General features: G+C 43.7%; 3 protein-coding genes across 4 annotated transcripts; 2 read left to right on the top strand and 1 right to left on the bottom strand.

Moving 5' to 3' along the window:
• Positions 1-469: 469 nt before the first annotated feature.
• Positions 470-7,058, bottom strand: stk3 (serine/threonine kinase 3 (STE20 homolog, yeast)). 2 transcript variants are annotated; one of them, XM_010899924.5, is made up of 11 exons: positions 6,799-7,058; positions 6,213-6,293; positions 5,976-6,104; positions 5,612-5,726; positions 4,824-4,988; positions 4,437-4,604; positions 3,315-3,452; positions 3,002-3,127; positions 2,649-2,856; positions 2,289-2,473; positions 470-2,191 (listed from the first exon to the last, which is right to left on the bottom strand). In XM_010899924.5, exons 1-11 carry the CDS (start codon positions 6,822-6,824, stop codon positions 2,030-2,032), a joined length of 1,503 nt encoding a protein of 500 aa, XP_010898226.1. In that variant the 5' UTR covers positions 6,825-7,058; the 3' UTR covers positions 470-2,029. The 2 variants fall into 2 exon arrangements, with proteins under 2 accessions (XP_010898226.1, XP_012990877.1); XM_013135423.4 differs by having other exon boundaries at positions 470-2,188.
• Positions 7,059-7,177: 119 nt separating this feature from the next.
• Positions 7,178-8,705, top strand: polr2k (polymerase (RNA) II (DNA directed) polypeptide K). Its single transcript, XM_010899925.5, has 4 exons — positions 7,178-7,322; positions 7,666-7,734; positions 8,053-8,145; positions 8,595-8,705. Exons 2-4 carry the CDS (start codon positions 7,674-7,676, stop codon positions 8,615-8,617), a joined length of 177 nt encoding a protein of 58 aa, XP_010898227.1. The 5' UTR covers positions 7,178-7,322; positions 7,666-7,673; the 3' UTR covers positions 8,618-8,705.
• A 577-nt stretch (positions 8,706-9,282) lies between these two features.
• spag1a (sperm associated antigen 1a) lies at positions 9,283-16,936 on the top strand. The gene is made up of 8 exons (XM_010899923.3): positions 9,283-9,968; positions 11,046-11,145; positions 11,426-11,578; positions 11,879-12,015; positions 14,632-14,773; positions 15,021-15,147; positions 15,307-15,444; positions 15,905-16,936. The coding sequence occupies exons 1-8, from the start codon at positions 9,635-9,637 to the stop codon at positions 15,908-15,910; spliced, it is 1,137 nt and encodes a 378-aa protein (XP_010898225.2). The 5' UTR covers positions 9,283-9,634; the 3' UTR covers positions 15,911-16,936.
• Positions 16,937-17,372: the final 436 nt, after the last annotated feature.

Raw genomic sequence — 17,372 nt, 5'->3', positions numbered from 1 at the left:
TCCATCAGAAGTATCCTTCAGTCATCCTTCACTAACTGGTCACATGAAGCAAAGCAGGACCCATTGGAGTTAGGGTTCCCATGAATCACATGAAGCAAAGCAGGTCCCATTGGGGTTAGTGTTCACATGAATCACATGAAGCAAAGCAGGTCCCATTGGGGTTAGTGTTCACATGAATCACATGAAGCAAAGCAGGTTAGCTGTAAGTGGTTGTCTCTCTGTAGCAAAATGCTTGTTAAGTCAAATACATTCAGTGTCCCAAATGACACCTTATCCCCAATGTAGTGCACTACTTTGTGTGATGTAGGGTGCGCTTGGAGACTCAACAGAGAACGAAAATCATATGACTGAGGTCACATTGTGAGTCATGATGCACAAATAGGACATTGAGAACCAAGCATGTCTAAATACAAAGAAAATCCCTTCAGTGTGGAAACAAACCAGAAACACATAAAAAAAAGCCGACAAAGCCAGACAAAGGAATTCTTCCATTTCTACAGCTGAGGTTAGGTTACAAAGAAAATAAAGGTTGTCTGTCTTCATTAGAGGAAAGAGGTTAACTATATAGTACTGTAGTTTTGTTTCAGAATATCAAACAGAACAATGTACAACTAACAGAAGATCCAATGGACAAAGTTAACGTCATGGTTTACATAAGATCACCTTCATAACGTCTGTCCGGCCTTTATGTCTTGACAGCACTTGGAGAAACTCTGATGAATCAGATCGTAAGAATACACTCAAAAAAATATCACTCCCATTCTTTTAAGGCTTTCTAAAATGTACTTATCAAGATTGTCTTTGGTCGTGGAGAACGCCTCCACAGAAAATCCTAATGTCCTAAAATCCTTTCCAGGTGTGGAGCCGGTTCCATTTCAATACATGTCAATGGAGGAAATGAACTCCACAGTGTACTATGATACATACCTGGATTATAAACCGGGTTATTTGGGTTTGGACACTGACTTCCTGGAAGCAAATAAGGCCCAAGGGGATGTGGTATATGGCCAATATACTACGGCAGTTCTTAGGAACGACCCAAGGAGTGCCAGGATTCAGCTCTAAACTGTGGTAAATTGTCGATATAGCACAAACCCTTCAGATACGTTATTGCTGTTATAAACCAATTACCAATGGCATTTGAACAGAAAAAAATATTTTGTCATAATTGTGGCATTCATACCACAGCTTAGAGCAAATTAGGGTTGAAAACTGTTTATTTTCACTAAATCGCTTGTTTTAACGATTGGCAACCAGTTTATAACACCACATGATCCCAGGTAGACAACCAATACAGCACAGTTGTGTGTAGTGAGCATTCAGCAGACCTCCTGAGGCATTACTTCCTCATAACACCTAGACAACATCAAACATGCCACAGGTCACTCTAGCCTAGGGACCAGTGTATTCGTGCTCTTGACGAGGAGTGGTGTGACAGCACAAACCTCTACTGGACCAGGCTAAAGCAAGTCATCCCCTGCCACTCAGGCAGTCAGAGGAATGTATCAACAGGCAGGAATAGTAGAGGTACAGTAACATGTCCCAGCAGCCGGAGCAGAGCTGGTTGAAACCCAGACAGATGTGGTCACTGAGGACTTTAGGAACATCTAATGTTAATCATACTTTGGGATGTAAGCCTTCCTAAAGGTTTAAAGTTAAGAGGGATGTCAGGATTAAACTTGAAGCCATGACAGGACGACTAGTCAAGGGAACAGGGAACCATGGGAAGGACAATACTGGGGTGAATGGAGGACATGGGGGAGGGGGGGTGAATGGAGGACATGGGGGAAAGGGGGGGGGGGGTTCGGATGCAGCCAGGTCTTCAGTCCTCAACCAGAAACAGGTCATAACGCCTAACGTCAGACCCTCAGAAGTACTGTAACCCTGAAGGATGATTTTGGATCAGTTTTAACTTCTGGATTATCATTTTTTTTTAAATGGAACATGGAAAGAGACCTGATCCTATGACTAAAATGCAGCATGGAAATGGGTCCGCGTCAAAATGGCTGCCTTCCCCTGGTCCAGTACGTCAGAAGTTCTGCTGCCGACGTTTCTTGGCATCCATGGCGTCCAGGATGGGCTGTCGCTTGGCGGTGTAACGCTGCCGGAGCTCTTCAATCTCTCGCTCCATCATCGGGTCCAGAGCCGTCAGGCGCAACTGAAGCTCTTCAAAGTCCAGGTTCTTCAGCTGCTTCGACACACACAAAGCAAACGAGAGAAACAACTTCAAAACACGGCACAGTGAAAGTCTTTAAGAAACAGAGCAAATCAGAGACTGTGGAACTCACAAAGTCAAAGTCTCCATCCTGTGGAACCTTCCAGTTGTCAGGGAAGACGTTCTTGGCCTGGCTGATGTGGAAGCCGGGGTCCTGCTGGTTGTGGTTGTAACTCTCCTGGTGGGCCTTATTGGAGTCCTGCTTGTCGAAGTAGTCCATGAAGGATGGGCGCAGAGGTTGCTGGGGTGTGGCGTGTCCTGAGGAAGACATTCCCTCAATCACCCTGTGGCCTCTTATCATTAACCAGTTGTGTTGGAACAATATCTGGGGAGGTCAACTAGAATGTAGGCTAGATACTTTAACAGTGTCCTGACACACTCCTCGCAAACGCTCCCCTCCTAAAACTACTACAGATAGTCGTGGTGTTCCTACGTCTCATAGATCCTTGTTGGCTGTCCTCCTCCTCCTCCTCCTCATCGCTGTTGATCACCATGGTTCCCAGGTCCGATTCCAACATAGTGCTGCCATGTTCTATCATGGTCTGGGCCCCGTCACTCATGGTACTGGTGGCTCTCATGGTCCCAGGCCCCTCCGAACCAGACTTCACCATAGTATGAGAGTCCACCTCCACCTCCTCATCCTGGAGAGACAGAGACACAAATGGTGGCACATAACTTAAGATTTTAAGACCCCAAGATGCAAGCAGATTCTGTGCGTCTCCAAAAGACAGACTGCATTACATAAACACTACATAAATAATCTGCAGCCCCGGACCACCCACGTACAGAGTTGTCATCTTCCTCCTCCAGCTCCCTCTGCTGCTCCTGTTGTCTCTTAGCCTTCATCTCCATGGCCTCTGTGATCAGGTCTCGGAGGATGCTCACAGGTTTGGCTGCCGTGATGAATGGATGCTGAGGGAGAAAGGTTGAGTTGATGAAGCTTGGCATCCATGACAGGTGTTTCACTTCGTTTGGAAAGGGAGGTACAGCTTGGAGAGCTAAATGTCAAGGCCTAGTGTCTTGGAAAGAGAAATGGTGTCTACAGGTGGTCGTTGTCAGACCTTAAGATAGCCAGCCATTCAGTCAGACAGCATCTTACCTGAAGTAATTGGGTGGCTGTAGCTCTCTGTTCTGGGTTCTTTACCAGGCATTTCTTCACAAAGTCAGTAAAGTCATCTGTCCATAGCTCCGGCTTCCTGAACGTCGGAGGGGGGTTGGTTGGGATCATGAAAATGGCCTGATAACAATACAGAAGAGTTAGTCAATTTAGCAGGTGTGGCACCTCTGTAGATCAACATTAAGGCACACTGGTCATTTCAGGTATAACCGTTATAAGCATCCACATGTCAATCAATTAAATTTATTCATAAAGCCCTTTTTACAACAGCAGTTGTCACAAAGTGCTTTACAGAGACTCCCGGCCTTAAACCCCAAGGAGCAAACAACAGTAGTTTTGGATTTCAGTGGCTAGGAAAAACTCCCTAAGAAGGCCGAATTTTAGGAAGAAACCTATAGAGGACCCAGGCTCAGAGGGGTGACCAGTCCTCTTCTGGCTGTGCCGGGTTAGATATTAAGAGTCCAATTGGAATAATAAATACATTTCTCTGGACTAAATCCAGAGTCTATTTGATTTTAGACTAGGTCAAAAGAATGACCAGGTGGACAAGGACAGCAACGGGCCCCCCAAACCAGGTACTCCGCAGGTGTGGACCAGGACCTCATCTCCTCCTAAAATGTAAAACTGGAGGGGACTGAGAAAAGTTAGAAAGTGCATTCCTCATATCCCCCAGCACAATAATATAGCAGCGTAACACCTTGGAACTGAGACGGGGGGGTCCGGCGACACTGTGGCCCAACCCGGGGGAGGCCCCGGACAGGGCCCAACAGGCAGGAAATCAATCCACCCACATTGCCAGGCATCAACCAAAGGGACACCCACCAACAGCAACCCCCCTGAAAGAGGGCGAGTATTGCCAGCAGCGTACAGCCCAATTGCACAAGTGCGCAACAGAGAGACAAGAAGCCAGTGACTCTTCCCCTGACTCTTCCCACACATGTAACCTCACTACCACCTTCCACGTCCCGTCTGTCCCCCAGCCACCACCATCATCATCCTCCTATCTGCCCTCTAATTAGATTATGGTCTGTTCTCCACCTAGAAACACCATCATCATCATCCTGCCTGCCTGGAAGCTCAACCTACATCAGTGGTCTCACTCACCCTCATGGGATGTATATCAGCGTATGGGGGCTTTCCCTCAGCCATCTCTATGGAGGTGATGCCCAGAGACCAGATGTCTGCTACACAGTTGTATCCAATCTCCTGGATCACCTCCGGAGCCATCCAGAACGGAGTCCCAATCACTGTGTTGCGCTTTGCCATGGTGTCCTACACACAGTCCAAATAACAACAGGTAACAGGTCCAAATAGCAACAAAAGGTAACAGGTCCAAATAGCAATAGGTACTGAAATTGCATGCACGGCTGGTCTGCATACAGTGAGCAGGCTAGCCAATAAGAAGCAATGTAGTGGTATTTGTCCAAATTTTTTAAAAAGCAAGCGAGAGAAAAAGAACAAGATTGAATGAGAAGAGACAGAGACACCAACCGTAAGCTGTCCCGCGACTCCAAAGTCAGCCAGTTTGGCGTGGCCCTCGGTGTTGAGCAGAATATTTCCTGCTTTGATGTCTCTGTGGATCTTCCTCATGAAATGCAGGTATTCCAGGCCCTTCAGTGTGGACTTCAGGATGGTGGCGATCTCATCCTCGGTGAGCTACAAAAGACAAAGAGAACATATGAATTCTGATCAGTAGTCTATATATGAACACAATATTTAAATGTAAGGTCTGAAATGTTCACCCTTTTAGGCCTTATTACACAGAACATTATTCACATTATCTAAAATGTTTGTTAGAGTAGTTAAAATGATGAACACTTGCCCAGGAATTTAAGTCAATATTCCTCACTCAGGGAGCTATGGCTAACTTAGCCTTAAAATGCCCACCCTTAACGGGGTTACTGAGTTATGCCATTATGTATTGCAAATGACGTTTTCTGTAAGTTTAGATCCATATTTTGTTACATTGTTGGCATTGCTTTCCACACTGTTATGCAACGGTCGACATGAAATTTATGAAGAGTTATGAAAATCAATGAGGATAAACTGTAATTGAGCAGTCTGAAGAGGCAGAAAAGCTACAAAATCTTCATGCATTCAGTGATGATTCTTAAATAACATCATGCAAACATTAAGATTTTACATAGAGTTTACAGGCACTTTAATGACTATATTGTTCATTATTACTGTACTCACCGATTGACCAAGACTGTAAATGCTCAGCCCTCCTTAAACGGGACACGTGCCCTACCAAAATGTTGTAGATACCCGGTACTGACCGTTTTGTTGCGCAGTCTGATGATGTCAGAAACTGACCCCGCCCCACAGTACTCCATCACTATCCACAGGTCAGTGTTCTTGAAGTAGCTGCCATAGTACTTAACCACATAGGGACTGGACATGAAACAAACCAAACCAAGGGAGATCAGAAAATGTGTTTTACATTGCAGGACCCATGGACAATACACTCAACTACGGTAGGTAAGATCATGTAAAAATCTAACTGAATGATTATGAATATCATAAATGAGAAGATAAATCCTAAGTTCTGTGTGAGGAAGAGTATGTTCTCGACTGCGTCAGTACCTGTTACACGACTGCATGATTGGAAATATATAATAATATATTATTAGCATTCAGTACCTGTCACATTGCTGCATGATAGAGATCTCTTTGATGATTTCCTGCAGGTCTGACTCAACAGGAACCTGTTTAATGGCCACCACCTGTCCCGACTCCTTGTGAATGGCTTTGAATACACTGCCATAGGACCTAAAAAATAAAAATAAACACTACTGTCGCATGAACTAAAACCGTTCATAAATGAATACATTTCAGTGTTATCAAGGTTATAATGATGTAAGAAATAAATATCCTCACCCTTCACCAAGTTTTTCCAGAACATCAAAAACCTCCTCTGGTTGTTTTGTGAGACTGTCTTCACTCAGTTTCTTCAGCTTGCTGTGGAGACAGAATATATACAACATTACTGGGATTGCGTATACACTGAATATAATGACAATGCAATGTATCCTAAAATTACATGAAACGTTGTCTAGCTAACTAGCGTTTGTTAGTGGTGAAAAGGATGCATTAAAATGTAAAACACAGCACATACTTTTACAGCACGTTTTTACATTTGATTAATTCTCTCATTCAGTACCCAACTTACAGAACTATATAGCACAGTTACCACTAGTTAGACATGTTGTTAATACAACCGCATTTCAAAATAGAACTAGCATGAAGACAACTAATATAATATTTCGCCAGCTAATTAGCAGTATTTGTGGTGAAACTAAGACTAATTTATCGGAAATTACCATATATTGTTAGTAAACTTACTAACGTGGCTATTTTGTTAGTTAGCTGCCTAGCTATTGTGCTGTCAATGCTAATTCAGCTAGATCGCTACATTTGCTCGTAGTTACTCTCTACTTTTCCAAGCGAATCAAACCATTCACACCTTTTGGGCGCTGTCGATGGCTCCATGGTTTTCAACTTCAGATAATCCGCCGGGACTTTACAAACGCCGGAAAATAACAAATTCAAAGTAATATTCGAGATATTTTCATTCTCTATTTTAGTTGTTGTTTTCACACTATTACCGGTCCAGCTGAATCGTCTTCAATGTAAAAACGAGAAGAGGGTCACCAACGTCGGTGTAGAAAAGCGCCACCTCCTGTCCTGGAGTTACCGCCTACCGCAAAATCAGGAGACGTCAGCAAATGCTTGCGAAGCAGACGACTTGGGGTTTACCAGAGATAATAAAACACTTAATGGGCTGCTTTATATCCGTCAATTACAAGTAATAATAATTAAAATAATTAATTGTAATGGATAATGAAGCAGAAATAGAAACGTTTAACGAACCAATTACATTCGAGGATTAGGTAACCTATCACGAATCACGTTATTGCGACGTCCAGTACCGTTGCGCATGCTGGCATGAGAGAAACAAACAAACATCTGTAGCAGTTTTCTAAACCGGTGTGTTATTTGAATTACAATTATTTCTTTATTAATTGATACTACAAATGCGATTCATACTATAATAGTTCCGAGTTCTTCATTAGATGTTAGGTGAAATTGATATATGTGCATACCTTTGCATTTGCTGTTCTTAGCTAACTGGGTAGCTACTGTAGCTAGACCGCTAATGCTAGCAAGTCGGAAAAAGTTATTGAAATATTTCTAGCGGTTAGCTACCTATTTATCATATCATACTGTATTACGGTGTGATATTTTGTCTGATTTAGCAATCGTGTGATATGTTAGCAATTGCACAACACCTAGGCACTTAAACTTAAACACACCGTTATCTCATCTCCAGATTCAGGCATGGACGCTCAAAAAGACGTGCAACCACCCAAGCAACAACCTATGATCTACATATGTGGTGGTAATGTCTACTTTGACTCTATAATATTCTACATGACAAATAATGTCTACTCGGTAAACACTACTGAACATAACAGAATGTCTATTATGAATACTCTGCATGACACAACGTGTTTGAGAGGTGGTGATATCAACAAATTGCTTTGAAAATGACATTTACAGTGACTTCTCATAATATGTGACTGTAGTTGCCACCCGTTTGTTTTGTTCACCCATATCTACATAACATTTGTCTCTGTATTATTGCTGTACTGCTGTAGTTCCTACAGTACAGAACACATAGGTGATTGCTGCTGGAATGTTGTTTTTCTCCAAACAGAGTGCCACACTGAAAATGAAATTAAGGCTCGTGATCCAATCAGATGCAGAGAGTGTGGATACAGAATCATGTACAAGAAGAGAACAAAGAGATGTATCCTTTTAAAAATGCCCTTGTCAATGGCTCAAAAGATACCCAAGGGAATGTTCTTTAAAATGTCTCTGTAGAACTGAATAATGAGTAAATAAAAAAATGCCCTGCAATACACTAGCATCCTGTCCCAACCTAAAGGGGTGCTAGATCAAATCTCTGAACTAGAAATGTTAAACACATGAAATTATTGATCTGTCCATGAGTAGGTATGTTTACCTAATTGCTCCTGCATTCTGTATGGATAAGAGTGTCTGCTAAATGACTTAAATGTAAAATATTGGCTAGCAGCATAATTGCGAGACCAGAGTTCAAATCCTACTAGCAGATCAGCTACAGAGGGCAGTGTAATTACCCACCAGTTTAATCTAAGACTTGTGCAAAATGCTGCTTTGCCTATTTGTTTTGATGTTTTCCTTTTCGGTTGATATTCCTTGACTAGCTGTTTCCAGTGGTTGTATTTGACGCGCGCTGACGTGGACAAAGACAATAGAACTAGGTTCATTTTTTTATTTCATGTTGTTTTTTGTGTATCGCAGTGTAAATAAATTTGGTTACAATCCAAAAACAAACTCTGTATATTCTTTCAAATAAATTGCACTTTTCACTGGGTTGGGGAGGAGTACCAAAATGGGGGATCTTTTGATGGTTGCCTTTTTACCTTCCTGTAATTGATGATAGAGATGGTTTTCTGATTCCACTAATTTGCATAATCATAAGTGTCTTACTTTAGTACTGTTAGTTCCTTAAATAGCTCTAATTTCTACTCGTCACGACATCTCCACAACAGGACCACTGAATATGGAAAGTGTACAGTGGCGGTATGTTTCTAGTAGGACTGAACGGTCCAGTCGTCCGTGTTTCTCTGTATTAGGAGCAATCTCTGTGTAGGAAGATAACTGTCAAATCTATCAGTGTACAAATGGTTTTCCTTCACAGCGAAGACCCAATACAGAGGTCATGTCTTTCTATTAATATGAATATAGGCTGGATATGAACAGTAGTTGAATACAGTGAATGGGAAATGCCTTTTAGCAGCACTGTGTTCATGATTCCCTTCATTTCCCTCTGGCTTCAGGCTGCCTGATTACTACTGTATCTGAAATCACACCCTGTTCATTATATAGTGCATAACTACTGACTGGAGGACTAACAATCTTGGTCAAAAGTGATGCACTACATAGGGTTTTGGTTTCCTTTTGGGGTGTAACTGGTTTCCTGGCCTGATGTCCCTAGAGGTAGGTCCTAATTTTCTCAGACACCTAACAACTGGCAACAGAACTGCCTTTTTCCTGCAGGGAGCCAGTTCAGCCTCATTATTCATGGAGCTCCTTTCGCAGCTCTGCAGCACTGCAATGCAACAACCCCGCCCCTTCTGTGATGTCACTGCTGACTCCACCAGTAGGGGTGTGTCCTGACACAATCTTCCAACCCAGATAGGCCAGGGTGCTGCTCAGAGAGGGAAGAGCTGTGGCAGCAAGCACAGATAATCATGGGCAATGCGCAGGATAAGCCCAGTGGAGCCGAAGGGACTAAAACGGACCAGTCCACCCCAGGATTCAGGAGGCGAAGCAGGGCCGGGAGTACAGAAAAGCCCCGGGCAGGAAAGGGGCCCCCATCAAAGGAGTCAGTAGTCAATGGAGCCACTCAGGGGGACAGGAGCCGGGAAACCCCACCTGACAGCAGCTACCTGGACGTGCCCGCTGGAGCCCTGCCGCCACACCTGGCCCGCCTCAAGAACGAGGGAAACCACCTCTTCAAAAATGGACAGTTTGCAGATGCTGTGGAGAAGTATTCTGCGGCCATCAACGGCTGCTGTGACGCAGGTGGAGTAAAACTACTAGCCGTTTGGTTGTGCTTCTTACAGAGGAGTTGGACATCTCAGAATGGGGCTTAGTCTCTTAAGAGTTCATTAGCTCAGAGCTCTTAAATGCCTTTCATGTCTGATCAAAGCTGGCGGCAGCCTGTCAACTCAATGTTTCATGAGATTACTGCAATCTAGGAAAGTGACATTTTCCTTATGGGTCAATAGAATCATTCAATCCTCTGACAACAGTGATACTGGACTACTCTACAATGGAGATATAGGACTACTACTGCAGCGGTGATACAGGGTGACTTTACAAAAGAGATATAGGAGTTCTCTGCAATGGGGATATAGAAGTACTACTGCAGTAGTGATATAGGGCTACTTTACAAAAGAGACTACTTGTTTTTTCCATAAGGACAGAGGCTAACAGTTTAGTAATGCAGAATAGTCAAAATGTTGTGGCCCAAGATGGAAACAGGTATATCGTGTCACTCCCAGCTGTGGTGTCTGAAAACAGGTTCAATATTCTGGCTCACAGGCCTCTCTGTTGTCACTGGGCTTAACAACAGTCATGGCTGCTATGGTCAGCCAATCCCATGGTAACAGAGCTGTTGTCTAGCAGCCCTGGGAGTGTTCCCTGTTGCTGATGGAGGCTTGTTATGCTGCATAGGAATAAAGCTTAACAGTCCTGCTAATAAGATTGATCTCAATTTACAAAACATCTAACTACATCTTTTTCATCAAAACTCATGGGTGGAAGATGATCGCTACTATCAGGTGGGATCACCAGGCTAAATCACGGGCAGCAACATTATTCAGACTGACAGGAATCCATCAGTACTGATTCATCGCTGACTCTGCAGATTGAGCTACTTGGAGAAAGAGCAGCGGAAGCCTTTTCCTTGGAAATGGAATGACAAAGCAGAACGTACTGTGCACTATGCATCCCCTCTGGGTGTTCTATTCCAGCTATAGTAGTGGAGTTTGCTGACTGATCTGAGCAGTGTGGACAAAATGCTTTCTGCTATTGTATGACTGCTCTGCTTATAAAACCCATTCTGACTATGAAATCAAGCTCTGCTTGTTGCTCCAGGTACTGGGAGTCCGGAGGACCTGTGCATCCTGTACTCAAACCGAGCAGCGTGCTACCTGAAGGATGGCAGCAGTACAGAGTGTATCCAGGACTGTACCAGGTCAGAAGGCCTTGTCCCTTCCACACTCCATTACTATGTATTGGTTTCAAATAACACCTTATTTCCTAGTCCAGAGCTAGTGTACTTTAAAGGGAATGGGGGTGATTTGGAACACGATAAAATGTTAATTTGCCTGTCAGTTTTCTAAATGGCTGCATCAGCTGCAGTCTGTCCCGTGGAGAGGACTGGGCATAAGTCTGGTCGCGCCACCTGGGTCTCCGTGTGACCAAACATAAAGCATGTGTGTTAAAGCTCCCTGTTGGCGTGATCCTATTAACAGAGCCTTGGAGCTGCAGCCGTTCGCCCTGAAGCCCCTCCTCCGCAGAGCCATGGCCTATGAATCTATGGAGCGCTACCGGCAGGCCTACGTGGATTACAAGACCGTTCTGCAGATCGACATTGGCGTTCAGTCCGCCCACGACAGTGTCCATCGGTAACCTGAGCGACAGCCGAATCAGTTCCCACGGGGGGGGTTCTGAGGAACTCCTTAGATCCCCACTATAGGGCTGATATACAATGGTCAATAATCCAATTGACTGTGAGAAATTACCTTTATAAGCAGCCAATCACTGTTGCTGTTATTACGGATGAGACCGGCAGCCAATCACTGTTGCTGTTATTACGGATGTGACCGAGCAGCCAATCACTGTTGCTGTTATAACGGATGTGACTGAGCAGCCAATCACTGTTGCTTTTGTTATAGCTGGTGTGAAGTGTGCTTTCCTCCATACAGGATCACCAAGCAGCTTATAGAGCAGGATGGTCCTGAATGGAGAGAGAAGCTTCCAGAGATCCCTCTGGTCCCCATGTCTGCTCAGCAGCACCACAGACAGAAAGACCCGAGCGTGGAGCTCGTCCAGGCACGAGAAGGTCAGAGCTTACTTTCTCACACGACTTCTGGTTTACTGGCTAATCTCACAACTCTCTGTCCAACAGTGATATTAAACAGTTTAAACAGGTCTTGGCCATCATCTGATGGCAGGTATTGAAACTGGTTTACACTCAGTGGCCAGTTCATTAGCTTTGCAACCTCGTTTTCATAATTTGTTGCTGCTCTAGACCTTGTGGCTGAGGCTTGCTATATAAAGCAGTCAGACAGGCATCCAGACTGTTTGAATGTTAGAATGGTGAAACTAGTTAGTTCAGTGTTTGATGGTGGACTGATTTGTGGTACCAGTTCTGTCAGTTCTAGGATCTCATAACCAGCCGTCCACTTCTGATTTTCACACACCACAGTGTCTTGGGTGTCCAGAGAAATTACAGCAAACAAAAAAACATCCAGTCAGCAACAGTCCTTTGGGCAAACACAGCTTGTTGAGAGAAGCTGAAGGAGAAAGTCAAGACACTTTGTAGAATCCATGTCCTGAAGAATTCAAGCTGTTCTGCAGGCAAAGTGTCCAACCAGGTATTATATGGGGCTACCTGATAAACTGTCAGACCCAGTATTATTGGTGTACCTAATAAACTGGTCACCCAGTGTAGACATCGGCATCTACGGCCTTGGGTGAAGGCTTAGTTGCTAAGCTATGTAGTGTTAGTATTTGTAGTAATGCTGTCTCAAGGGCAGTCAATGAATAATGCAGAGTGTAATAGAATAGATGGAAGGCAGACTGGCAGAATGGTTCTCATGGAAAAACCAGGATCAGGTGGCCTGCTGTTGGTACCCCTCAGCTGACAGCACAAACGCTCGGAACATCTCATTACAATCTGTTATGGGATCTCTAGTTATTACTGAATGCATTTGAGTTAAAGTCCTATGTTGAGATTAACAGAGATTAATCTAAATTTGGATTTCCTTTAGCTTCTGCTAACACTTAATGCAGAAGCTACTCTTCCTGAATTAAATGTGTGTGTGTGTTAGTCCCTTCATAGTCCTGTGCCATGAGATGGTGTTTCTGAAAGTAATTAAAAAGTTGTTAAGTCATTTGAGAAATCTTTGTTAAGTTTTCAGGAAAATGATCAGGTACTCTGTGCTTGCTTTAAGGGTTCCATCACGGGTGTCAGGACTAGGGCTAAGCAGATTCCTTGGAATGGTATTAGTCCTAGCATGAGATGACAAGTGCCTTGATTAAGAATTGAGCACTCTACAAATGCTATAGAACATGAACCTGCAGAAATGAGTTTCAGTCTAGATGTTTGCGGAGAACGAAAGCGTGATCGCTAGGGTCACATCAAAGTTGTTTGGGAAATTTGGAAGAGCAACTCGGTCTTGTTAAGGTTGAGCTTGAGGTGGTAGATTGAAATCCAAGTTGAGATTTCTGCCAGTCACATGGGGAAAGGAGAAACATTGTTGAGTGTCATCTGCACAGCAGTGATAGAAGAGTCCATGTGAAGATATGACAGAGCCAAGTGACTTGGTGTTTAAAGAGAAGAATGCAGCCCTGGGGAACACCAGTAGTAAGAGGGCTGATCCTGCAGCCACTTATCCTGATTCTCTCTACATCACCTGGTAGGAACGTCCTGCCAAGTAGGGAGCGATCCAAGATCCAGAGCCTGAAACGCCCTGAGAAATGGAGAGGATGATCTGATGGTTTACAGTGTCAAATGAAGAGAACAGGAGGAGAGAGGAGCAATAGTCATGATAAATCTAGAAGAATGAGAACAGAGGAATTAATTAAATGTAAGGAAGACCCCTGGAGGGCTGAAGTTATCAGATAATATGTGCATTGTCAGGAAATTAACTTATCACAGTGTCCACATCATCAAGGATGTTTTCAAGAATACTTGGAAGACAGTAGGTGAGAACAATCTTAAGCTTGTGGTACAGAGGCCAGAGAGTGCTGTGCTATGAGTGAAAACCTCACTCCTTGATGCCTTGAGGGGCACTCTAATGACAGAGGCTAGAGCCCATGTGTTCCTTGCTAGAGCGCCCAACGCCCATCCCGAGAACTCGGGTTCGAATCCAAGTAGGACCTGTTACACTTGAATAGTTATATTGGACTGTGATATTAACAACATGGAATTTGACAGAGGACACTCACTGGCCACTTCATTATGTACACTGACTTGTAGCCAAACAGCCAATCATGTGGCTGCAACTAAATAAAGAATGTTACGAGTTTTATCTGTTGGTCAACCAGAAATTATAACGGGGAAGACGTGTAATCTAAGCAACTTTGACTGTGGTGGGAGTGTTAGAAGGATAACTCTGAATGAATGATGCATCAAACCTTGAAATGGATGGAAGCCATGGGGGAGAGGGGGGGGTAATTACTGGAGAGCTGAATGCCAAGATCATAATATATGCACCACCCATGGGGAGAGCAGGAGTCATCTAGCAATGGAGCCTCTGATGACATTTATCCCTCTATAGCTCAAACAGCCATGACCCTGCATAGCCTCAGAGGCAAGCCAGCAGTTGGATGCAGAATGTTGGCCAGGAAAGGCTTGAAACCAGAAATGATTTGATTAGTCCTGATTAAACAAATCATGTTGCTTACATTTCCCTGCCAATCATCTCTACTGCTCTTTTTAATTTGTCTGCAGCTAAAAAAGCAGAGGCCCGCTTTGCTTCTCTCAAAACAGAAGGAAACGACAATGTGAGGAAGGGCCTTTTCCGGGATGGTCTGGAGAAGTATAGTGAATGCCTTCAGATCAAACCTGACGATTGCTCTTGCTTTACCAACAGGTGAGACAATGTTATTCGGGTCTTGCAAGCATTAAAACAACTGGACACCAGTTTTAACAGGACATTTACAGCATTCTTCTTAACCGTCTAATTTTCAATATGTGGATAGTCTCCAATGCTATGGAAGTCCAATTCACTCAATTTGTCATAGTACTTATATATTGACTTACATAAAGAGGTTATTTCTGTAAACTGTCCACCAACATTACAGTTACCACCTGTCCCTAACTCCTCCCTTCCCCTGCAGAGCCATCTGTTATCTGAGACTGGGTTGTTTTGAGGAGGCAAAAAAGGACTGTGACTCCGCCCTAAAGCTTGAGCCAACCAATAAGAAGGCCTTCTATAGACGGGCTCTAGCGTATAAAGGCTTACAGGTGCATATGAAAATCAAACCTATAGGTTTAGCAGGGTGTGCAGTAGAAGATGATTTGACATTTATGACACTTTATTTTCTTACACTCTTCTCACACTGTCATCCCCTCTATTCCTTGTTCATCCTCCTCTCCTCTATCATTTTCTCCTCTGATCCACAGGATTACCTGGCAGCCAGCAGTGACCTCCAGGAGGTACTGCAGCTAGACCCAAACGTCCAGGAGGCTGAGCAGGAGCTGGAGACAGTGACAGTGCTGCTCAGACAGAGCCTTATGGATGGGGCCCAAACCAAACCCAGGGTAGATACCCAAAACATTCAGGGCAGATACCTAAAACACTCAGGGTAGATAACCAAAACACCCGGGACAGAGATCCATCATGCCTGGGTTAGATACCCAAAACACCCAGGGTAGACATCCAAAATGCCTGGGTTAGATACCCAAAACACCCAGGGTAGACATCCAAAATGCCTGGGTTAGATACCCAAAACACCCAGGGTAGACATCCAAAATGCCTGGGTTAGATACCCAAAACACCCAGGGTAGACATCCAAAATGCCTGGGTTAGATACCCAAAACACCCGGACCAGATATCCAAAATTCCTGGATAGATATCCAACATGCCAGAGGTAGATACCCAAAATGCCTGGGTAGATACCCAAAACACCCGGGGTAGATACATGTTGTATGTGATGTCATCTTTCCCAGATTGAAAAATCTGTTTCTTAACAATTATTTAAATTCCCTTTTTCTGCTTCAGGTTTGATCGCAGATGGACTGACTTGAACAGCTGTAGGAAGACCACAGAATGGAAGGAGCATCATGGACACATGTGGAAAGACAGCAATTCCTCTGAGACTTCCTCATGTGAACTGTGGGAAATGGCACTGTGCTTGGACACATCTTTAGTGTTGTGAGGATAGCAACCAGGGCGTTGTTCAATCATTCACAGCAGCTGCACCCTTCATTTTCATTCTGGAGGAAGTCAAGAGATATCAGATGCAGCTTCTTTACCTCAGCATGCTCAGACTCCCTGGCAGCACTGAAGAGAGGGCATGTGTCCCAAATGGCGCCGACTACTTTTGACCAGGGCCCAGAGCTCTCGTTCTCCCCTAGGGCTCTTATCAAATGTAGTATACTATACTGGGAATTTGCTGCTATTTGGGATGCAACCATATCTGGAAAGTCATGAGCATCTAGTTTTCTTGCAGAAGTATTTATATTATTCCCAGTAACAGCAGGTTATGCAGATAAGCATTATGATAGATTGATCAGGCGAGGGACAGACACCATGAAGCTCTCCACACGCTGGAACATGCTGTGGTTGAGATGCAGTATGTGCCTGGGATCTGAACCTCTGAGAAATGACATCCTTGTATATATGTAATAAACTGCTGCTTTGATAAACTGTTGAAGTGTTTTAAGTATTGAAAAAGATGATGTTGGCACTGTATTGACAGCTATTATTTTTTAACCATGAGAGAGTGCTGTTTGTCAGGTAATGTTGAGGACAGTTTAAAATCATGTTCTGTATAGCTCAGAGTCAGACCTGACCAACATGATAGCTCTGGTTCAGTAGATTAACTGTATCAGTCTGTACCAAAAGTAGGTCCATTTGTGTATTAGTATTGTCTCTTATCTGCTAGTTTTCAGATGGTGTTCTGCTCCCAAAACGAAATTCAGTTCAGGTGGTCAGTTCAGATCTGATGGGCAACTTGCATGTGTTTAATGCTATGCTTTCACCACAGACAGTTGATTGGCCATTTTTGGAATAAACAGATTGTGCTTTGTATGATTGTATGCCATGTCTTCAGTCAGTAAGCGTTTGATACACAACTCTTTTGAGTTTGAGCCAGGATTCTGATCAAGCTCTGACATTGACACCGTGCTGGGAAACACCAGCTAATATTTAATTTCAGTGAAAGAAAAGGAGAGCATTCTTAAATTGTACTTCTGTTTTTCAGGACACCACCAGGAATGAGACTGGTGTTGCGCTCCACTGAATAAATATTACATGAAAATCAAAGTATTTTATTTAAACTAGGCAGTGCTTGTGTTTGCGGTTACCTTTCACAATACACGTCGCATGTCACCTCAGCCCGAAATGGCCTTAAAAATCTGTAATGATTCTAACCTGGGATTGAATTTTGTCCTGACATGTCCCAGCTAAATGTTCAGCAGTGGCGTAAAACATTGTGTAAATGTGCCAGTCTTTGCCATCATGCCAA

This window comes from Esox lucius, chromosome 10, assembly GCF_011004845.1.
Source record: "Esox lucius isolate fEsoLuc1 chromosome 10, fEsoLuc1.pri, whole genome shotgun sequence".
NCBI lineage: Eukaryota > Metazoa > Chordata > Actinopteri > Esociformes > Esocidae > Esox > Esox lucius.
The sequence above is the reverse complement of the archived record's forward strand: the minus strand, read 5'-3'. Positions and strand labels throughout refer to the sequence as shown.